The sequence below is a fragment of the Gregarina niphandrodes genome (genome assembly GCF_000223845.1).
Source record: "Gregarina niphandrodes unplaced genomic scaffold scaffold00048, whole genome shotgun sequence".
Taxonomy (NCBI): Eukaryota; Apicomplexa; class Conoidasida; order Eugregarinorida; family Gregarinidae; genus Gregarina; species Gregarina niphandrodes.
In genome coordinates, this window is record NW_011646047.1 from 44,305 (window position 1) to 52,609 (window position 8,305).

General features: G+C 56.4%; 6 protein-coding genes across 6 annotated transcripts; 1 reads left to right on the forward strand and 5 right to left on the reverse strand.

Moving 5' to 3' along the window:
- Window positions 1–303: 303 nt before the first annotated feature.
- On the reverse strand, window positions 304–1,461 carry GNI_159650 (integrin beta chain; the record flags this gene model as incomplete). The annotated part of the gene is made up of 1 exon (XM_011136314.1): window positions 304–1,461. The coding sequence occupies one exon, from the start codon at window positions 1,459–1,461 to the stop codon at window positions 304–306; it is 1,158 nt and encodes a 385-aa protein (XP_011134616.1).
- A 288-nt stretch (window positions 1,462–1,749) lies between these two features.
- On the reverse strand, window positions 1,750–2,526 carry GNI_159660 (hypothetical protein; the record flags this gene model as incomplete). Its single annotated transcript, XM_011136315.1, has 1 exon — window positions 1,750–2,526. One exon carries the CDS (start codon window positions 2,524–2,526, stop codon window positions 1,750–1,752), a length of 777 nt encoding a protein of 258 aa, XP_011134617.1.
- A 783-nt stretch (window positions 2,527–3,309) lies between these two features.
- GNI_159670 (helicase) lies at window positions 3,310–5,862 on the forward strand (the record flags this gene model as incomplete). The annotated part of the gene is made up of 2 exons (XM_011136316.1): window positions 3,310–3,460; window positions 3,521–5,862. 2 exons carry the CDS (start codon window positions 3,310–3,312, stop codon window positions 5,860–5,862), a joined length of 2,493 nt encoding a protein of 830 aa, XP_011134618.1.
- Window positions 5,863–6,179: 317 nt separating this feature from the next.
- GNI_159680 (hypothetical protein) lies at window positions 6,180–6,668 on the reverse strand (the record flags this gene model as incomplete). Its single annotated transcript, XM_011136317.1, has 1 exon — window positions 6,180–6,668. The coding sequence occupies one exon, from the start codon at window positions 6,666–6,668 to the stop codon at window positions 6,180–6,182; it is 489 nt and encodes a 162-aa protein (XP_011134619.1).
- Window positions 6,669–6,795: 127 nt separating this feature from the next.
- On the reverse strand, window positions 6,796–7,566 carry GNI_159690 (hypothetical protein; the record flags this gene model as incomplete). The annotated part of the gene is made up of 1 exon (XM_011136318.1): window positions 6,796–7,566. One exon carries the CDS (start codon window positions 7,564–7,566, stop codon window positions 6,796–6,798), a length of 771 nt encoding a protein of 256 aa, XP_011134620.1.
- An 82-nt stretch (window positions 7,567–7,648) lies between these two features.
- Window positions 7,649–8,149, reverse strand: GNI_159700 (hypothetical protein; the record flags this gene model as incomplete). The annotated part of the gene is made up of 1 exon (XM_011136319.1): window positions 7,649–8,149. The coding sequence occupies one exon, from the start codon at window positions 8,147–8,149 to the stop codon at window positions 7,649–7,651; it is 501 nt and encodes a 166-aa protein (XP_011134621.1).
- Between the last annotated feature and the right edge of the window lie 156 nt (window positions 8,150–8,305).

An 8,305-nucleotide genomic window follows, 5' to 3' on the forward strand; every position in this document is an offset into this window, starting at 1 on the left:
GTCTTTGCTGAATCGTCTGAATTTATTCTTTTTCGGAGAGAGAGAGAGTTCTTTCTAATACCCGCTCTTGAAACAAAGACGGGAGATTTTTCGTTAAGACTCGATGGGGGAACAGCCTCAGCCTGGTAAAAGACTGGTTGGTGGTCTGTCCATCGGTTTCTCCAGCTGGGGGAGAGTCGTGGGCGTGGACGAGAAACGTTCAACGCCCCCCCCCCATCTGCTGGATGTTTGGAACACCCGATTGAAATGTTCCGAATACAGCGTGGCAAACGAAAGGCTAAAAATTATCCGATTAAAAACTAACTAGTTAGAAGGAAGTAGGATCAACTTGATGACTTGGTGGTCTGCGTTGGCTGGACGATCTTCGCACTCGCCCGGGACGGTTTGGGGCTTGCACTCGTAGGTCGTGGCCACCTGGCACGCCGTGGTCTCGGTGGGTCTGCACTCTCCGGGTGTGGTGGTTGTAGTTCTGCACTCGGCGGTGGTGGTGTCCGGCGTGGTCTCCTGTTGTTCCTCCGTAGTTTCAGGTTCTGTGGTCTCCAACGCCACCTCTTGTGTAGTCTCCAACGCCACCTCTTGTGTAGTCTCCAACGCCACCTCTTGTGTAGTCTCCAACGCCACCTCTTGTGTAGTCTCCAACGCCACCTCTTGTGTAGTCAGTTGCACCGGGTCCGTTGCAGGCATGGTCTTGCCCTCCTCCGTCTCCGCTGTGGTTTCCGCTTCAGTTACTGGAGCCGCAGTTGTTTCGGGTGTTGGTGTAGAGCACGAGGAGCTGAGCAGCTCTGGCAGAAGTTCCAACAGTTGCTTCACTGTCGCGTCAGGTTGATCGACGTCCATTTGCAGGACGTAATGGTCGGGCTGTTCCAGCACCTTGTTGATTTCCTGCCACTTGTTCACGACTGTGCTGGAGACGTCGGATGGCAGAATAAAAAGCACTTTGGCTCCGTACGTCTGCGTAACGTTGGCAGCCTGTGCGTAGTCGGGGTACTCATATTCTTTGCAGAGTATGTCTGAGCTGTAGTTGTCGGGGTCGTTTGGATAGACGGGCATGTACTGAGGGGGTGGCACGGGCGACGCAATGGGCCAGGAGGGGTCGTAAACGCCGTTGTAAATGATGTAGTCATTTGGGTCATGTGGGGTGGCGTCTGTGTTAAGAATCAGGACTTTGCTTGACTCAGACCTCCAGCCCAAAGTACGACTGACCATCGCGTCTATCAACGCCTCCAGCGACGCCTCAGGCTCATCCGCTCCGTAATTGCCGTCCAGGGCCTCATACGTCGCCGACAACTTGGTCACATCTGACTCCAGAGATGTCTCCTCACGATAACAGTAATCTTCATATGGGTCACCCAAATAAGAGTAAGGCTTGTCACGGAAGCTAACCAACGCGTAATGAGCGTCCACCAAAGACTTATTGGCCTCTTCCATAAACTCCTCCATCGCTCCCGCGATCTTCGGCATCGGCTGCCAGAACGTGCCCGTCGCATCCTGTACAATTACAAGGTCCAGCGGCAACTGGGTACAACTCTTCGCTGCACAAACCGCCGCCAACAGAATAAACGACTTCATAGCAAGAGGAGTAACTGTACAAAGATGCTATGCTGGCTAATGCGGAATGCTGAGCCCACGGAAGAGGCAACCGTGGAGACAATATGTCTCGGATGCGCGCACCGTGACGATGGGTTGACAACCATGTCGGCATGTTGCCATGGGTTGTGGTTACACTTGCCGAGTTTTGTCTGGTCGTGTTCAGTCGTCAGCAGTTTGGATCTGTTCAGTCATTGTAAAAAGTTGGTTGACTTTGGCGACATGTTTGACAAGCTCGAAAAGTCGGTCTTCAAAGAGGGTAAGTTGAGCGAGTACTTGGGTGGCTCTGCGTTCAATAGTCGCAAGACGCGCGAGGTCCAGGTCGTTTCTGCGGACAGCGTCGATGAGACCTTCTGAGGCGGTCATAAGCTGTAATTGTTCGCATAAGGTAGCAGTGTGTAGTAGACGTTGTTCATTTTGAATGATGATGGCGGTCTTCTCGTTGACGTCTAGAGCGTGTAGTTCCAATTCAAAGGGGTCTTGGCCGTCGATGAGCCCGACCTTGGCGCAGAATGCGTCCAGGAAAGCAAGTCTGCTCTTCTCAAAAAGACTCTGCAATGTCCGACCCAGACAAACCACTTGCTGCTGCATGGTCCTCGTCTGCGCTAACGTGTGGCAGATGTCGTTGATCCAGTTCTTGTCCACTCTCGGGTTCGCAGACGCAATTGCCTGCACAATCTCTAACACGTCTTGCCGGTCTAACAACTCCGGCCGACCCAACGTACCACTGCCACTGGTCGTACCACCACCACCAGTGGTTGTACCAACACCACCAGTGGTTGTACCACCACCACCGATCGCGCCCGCCCCCGTGGTCGTACGACCTGCTGTCGGACGACTCGTTGACGGGACCGCGTTGGCCGGAATGCGTAACAGCCGCAGATAAGGCGTCCAGTCCACTTCCGCGACGTCCCAGAAGGGCGAGTCGTCCACCACCATCCGACTTGGCCTCAAGTAGCGCTGCAGCCGATCCAGTCGGGCACGCAACTCCATCAACTGCTCGCTGGCAGCCACCGGAGTCCGCTCCGTTGACCTGGGCTCCGACTCGCACAGTATTTGCGCCGGATGCAGTTTGCGCGCCTGCGTCTCTCCCGCGCCTCGAGACCCAGGCGACAACAGATTCGAAGACAGCCTGTTCGCTGGCGACCCTAACTGCGCCTGCTCGCCACTAACGCTTCCCACAGCATTGCTCCCTACAGCATTGTTCCCCAGCCGCCCAGACGTAGTCCTTTTGCCGCCCATGTCGATTGAACCTGAACGTGGTCCGTCGAGCGAGCCGGAACCTGTTCCAGCTCGCTCAGCTGACACCTTCTGCTCGCTCCCCTCCCGAGCGAGCCGAGCAAGGTCGCTCACTTGCCGCTCACTCATCTTGCGATCAACCGGTCTCGGCGGACGTCTGTCGGTTGGCGGACGTCCGTCGGTTGGCGGCCGTCCGTCGGCCGGCGGTCGTCCATCTGTCGGCGGTCGCTCCCTCTCGGTCGCCGCCTCCCCACTCGGCAGTTTAGCCGGCCCGCGAAGGCTCGACTTGTGACTCAGCTTCAACGCCGACGGTCCCCGCAACGAAGACAGCAACCCCGACCCCGCCGCGCGCAACGACGCTGAGGTGCTGCCTAGCCCCGCGGATCTGTCAGATGTCTTAGGGCTCGACTCCTTGCGCTCTGCCGGGCCGGGGGCAGCCTTGCTGCTCGGGGGGGTTTTTTGCTTGGCCTGGTCCATTCAAAAATGTATGACATGACCGACCTCGTTGCCGAGGCCCTCGCGGACTGGAGCAAACCCGCAGCGTATGCTATCAACACAGACGACGAAGACGAAGACGAGACCAAAGGCACCAATGACTGGGCACAACTGGGCCTGCATCCAGCCCTCGTCAAAGGTAACCTCCCACCATTCACTGCATCCCACCAACACCCCTACCCTTCCACTAATGTTGCAGGTGTAACGGAGCACATGGGCATTCGGAAGACGACTGCGGTACAAAGGTTGGCGGTGCCGGCGATTCTGTCTCGGCAGCATGTGATTGCGACGGCGGAGACGGGTAGCGGAAAGACCTTGGCGTTTGTGTTGCCGATCTGCAACATGATCTTGGACGATATGCGTGACGCACACTGCGGAGTGGGGCGGCCGTTGCCGCCACCCACGCGCGGGTTTGCGCCGGGCATAGGGCACTTCCGTGCGCGGACGCAGCCGCAATGGGTGACGCCACAGACGATTCGGTGTGTGGCTTTGAGTCCGACTCGGGAGATCGCAATTCAGACGCAGCGCGTGGTGATGAGTGTAACGCAGGACACGCCGATCACGAGCACAGTAGTTTGCGGCGGGACCAAGCACGCCGCGCAGGAAGCCGTGCTACGTCGCGGCGTCAACTTTGTCTGCGCCTGTCCCGGGCGTCTCCTCGACGTGCTCGCGAACGGCCTCCTCGAAGCCTTCTGCCACTTGCGCCAAGTGGTGCTCGACGAAGCCGACCGTATGCTCGGCCTTGGCTTCGCACCTGACGTGGCCACGATCCTCTCTTCCTTCCGCACCGCGGAACAGGTTCTGCTCTTCTCCGCCTCACTGCCCGCACCGGTCCTCAAGGTCGCCAAGCAGTTCATGCCGGGACGCGTCGTCCGAGTAGGCATCCTCGACGGAGGGGGCGTCTGCCGCTGCGAAAACATCGAGGAAGCCGTTTTCCAGGTGCCAGAACTACTCAAGCTCGATCTGCTCCGCTACCTACTTATCAACACCACCGATATGCTGCCCAACACACCAGGCAATATTGCCCGGGCGTCTCCAGACCGTGCTGCGACAGCAAACGCTGCTCCAGCGAACGCTGCGCCGACGGCGGCGCCCGAAGGGGGAGAGGAAGGAGGGGAAAAGCGGCTGGGCGAGAGTTCGCCGGCTTCTACGGCCGCCAGCCCCACGGCGAGCCCGCAGAGTCCTTCTGCCGGGCCGCCGGCGGCGGCGGTAGACGCTTTTGAGCCGCGGCCATTGTTGACTTTCGATATTGGCCGCGATACGCCGCGCGTTTTGCGCGCACACACGTGTGCGAGCGCGGTGAGCGCCGTAAACGAGGACGTCCCGCGGGGCGCAATTGAGTCCGAGGTGACGCCGGTGGTTGGCGGTCAGTGTATCGTCTTTACGCGGACCAAGGCGCGCGCGAACCGCGTTTGCGAACAGTTGCGGTTGCATGGGTTTTCGGCGGAGAGGATTCACGGCAATCGGAGCCAGGCAGCGCGCGTGAAGGCGATGAATATGTTTGTGTCCGGCGACTGCCAGATCTTGGTGGCGACGGACGTGGCTGCTCGCGGGATTGACGTGTATGAAATCCCGCTGGTGGTCAACTTTGACTTGCCCGCGACAGGCGAGGAATACACTCACCGCGCTGGGCGCACTGGACGTGCTGGGCACGAAGGCCAGTGCTGGTCGTTCGTGAGTGAAATGGAAGAGTTGACGCAGATCCAGGAGGATCTGGGACGAAGTTTGGGCGGTGCTCTGAAACAGCTGGAACACTTTGACTTTCACAAAGAACCGGACTTTGTGATGACCGCCAGCGGCCACCAAGAAGAAATCAGTCCTGCACCTGTGAAACCGACCCCGGCCCGCCGCAGCCTCGAACCCAAACGGAATTTAACACGGGCCGTCAAGCACGGACCCGGACCGGGAGCGGGACCAGGAGCTGCCGCTGGTGGGCTTCGGAGGACTAGTTACGGCAGCGGGTATGCAGAAGACAGGTACGGAGAAGGCAGGTATGCAGACCAGAGGTACGGAGAAGGCAGGTATGCAGAAGGCAGGTATGGAGGCGACGGCCGTCGGAAACCGAGTTACGAGTTCAAAAAAAAGTTCAACAAACGAAGCAGCTTAGAGAATAAGCGAGGGAGTTTGGATACAAAGCGGGACAGTCTTGACAAAGGCGCCAGCCTGGACGATGGTCCTGGGCCGGACGCAATCCACAACTCGCAACGATCTGGCCCAGGACCTGCGTCCGGCATCGGACTGTCCATCCACCAACGAAGATTGAGCGAAGGCAATCAGGAACACCAACAAGTAGGGAATCAGCACTTCCGGCAACGATCCGGCTACCGTCAGCGACCCGAAGAAAAAAGACTAGCTACCCCTCCAGGACTCCAAAAAGCGAAATGGAACCAGCGAGGCAATCCGACTGAAGACAACCCACCCAGACGCATCACCGCACTAGGACACGATCGGGTTATGCACTTGGAAGAAGGCAGGTCCCTCCTCTCAGGCAAAGTCATCAACAAAAACGGCAAAGAATACAACCTCGAGGACTTCTTTTAACTAACCAGGTTCATATAACGCGCATTCCCCGTCTTTTTTGAAACTTGAAGCTTCCTCGAAGCTCGAACGAAGAAACGTGATTCGAAGGCCATCCATCGGAATGCGGTCTAGCTTCGATCTAGCTAACTAACTACAAACTATCGGAACAACTGTCCGGGCGCAGTACGGCCTTGTCGATCTCTCGGGCTGCCGGCTTGCAGTGCTGCAGGCGTGCTTTTTTTACGCTGCCGCAGGCCCAAATCGAACAGCGCACACGCGTCGACTAACATATATTATCTCCAACATATGCTTCCTGATGAGGTTTTCACGTATGCGGGTTACATATATAGAGCAATGTAGGGCTTTTGAGTTAGTGCCTGCTTGAAGTGGCGGCTAAAAGCTCCGCGATCGTTTGTCCTGGCTGTCTTCTCCATCGAACTTACCAGGAACGGTATTCTGTCGCTGTTTAGGCCAAGTTGCTGCAGGGCCCAATGATGCTCGAATTCCCTTTCCTCCATCTCCTGTACTATTTCGGAGAGGGACTGTCTCAAGTCCGTGCTACCACAGGACTCGTCAAACTCGGCTAACGCGGAGAGCACTCGGGTTCGCAGTTCCTCGGCATTTAGGACGGGCGATTTGATCCGAATCATGACGCCGTTGTGCTTTAGATCTCCCGGCCAGAATGAAGCGTCGACCACGTAGCCGATGTGCTCTTTATTACGAAGTTCATTGAATAGGTAAGTAGACAATTTCTGGCCAAGGCATCTTCCATGCAATCGGTTCAGTGCCTGAGAGAAAATGGCTGCCTCAGCCGGGGGGAAAGTCATCATAGAAAGGGGAGGCGCTCGTGACCATGGACGGAGACACGTGTAACGGAGACACCCGTGACTATAGACGGAGGGGGGGGGCGTATCGTGCCGATACACCGGGGGGGAGGAGTCTGTGGTAAGGGAGTCAGTGCAAGTTGGTGGGGTCGCTTACTAGAATGTCAAGGTCATCATGAAGTTTGACAAACGCGGTGCCTTTGGGAACAAATGTTGGTATGGGCACGAAGTGCAGATAATCCGTATTCCTGTCTAGGTCCCCGTTCCTTTCGTGGAGACTGCAGAACTGCGCCACCGGCGCCGATAACAAATCCGTTGTGGAGAGAGACTGGCGGCTGAGTCCTTCGCTGTTGAAACCCAGCAGCGGGTCCATGAAAGCTGGGGCGTCACACGTGTCCTCTTCGATGCGCCCGGTCAGGTCGTCCTGTTGTTCAGGATGAGGGTCCGCAGCAACAGAGCCAAGTTCCCGGTCGCGGAGTAGGTGGTCGAGGAGGGCTCCTCGTCGTCCGCCCACGGCTCGCTGCAGTCTTTGGACGTGTCTGGAGGCGCCCACTCGCTCTTTTATCAACTCACTGACGTCCAAGATCAGTGTTTCCTCCGGCATCAGAAACTCTTTTATGGATGGTGCCACACTGGAGTCCACGCAAACCGTGGTTCGATCCAACGCTTGTGCGACACTTCTATCATTCTGACTACCATTCTGATCATCATGCTGACTATCACGCGGACTATTATCCCCGCCATTGCTGCAATCGATGCTCGCAAGGAACCGCCCAAGAGGTTGTTCTAATGTGTCGCTGCCTCCTTGAGTCAAACCAGACAAGCCACCCCTAATGACGGCACGGGGGGATGAGAATGTAGTCTTCCGTGTAGTGGCCTGCTTTAGTAACTGACTCAGCATGTCGTACTTGTGAAAACTAAAACAGGGTCCAAGTTAGACCCGTCTAAGGGTACTAGGTTCAGAAGTGACAGGGGTGCAATTGTTACAAGGTCATGTGATCAGGATCAATGATGCTTTGCAGCTGGTCAAGCAGCAACATGAAACCTCTCGGTGGCGGATCAGATACCAAGTCCCGGAAAACCAGATCCAGTATATGATCAAGTTTCGGCTTCGAAGCACTGCCCTTGGCCACAGCCTGAAGGAATTGATCCGGCCATTGGTCATTTCGATATGGGCTGGAGAACTTAAGAGAAGCCGCTCCAATTCTATCTCCCAAGACCTCAAAGTCTACCGAGCAATCGGTAGATTCCTCGGACAACTTTTTTGCCGAATCCCGCGCTATTAAGGACCATAAGTAAACAGAGCTCGAACGCCAATCCAATGCAAATGGGCTGACACTCTCACCATGATCATTCTCACCATGTTCACTTTCACCGTGGTCGCTCTCACGGTCAACCGGACCAAACTGCTCGTTGGGATGTGGCATACCATCTGCCGTAATATCTAGTCTGAATTTCACCACAGGCTTTTTTGATGCCTTCATTACCTGCACAAATTCGGACGGAGGGCTCCACGAGTCTTGCCCGGTTCTCGGACCGTTGGCTAACACCGGTCCGCAAGACCGCGGGAAGATATGGTCATCTCCCACGTCTATGTGGGCTTCGGAGTCTGTCAATGCCTCATCTGTATGGCGATGTTC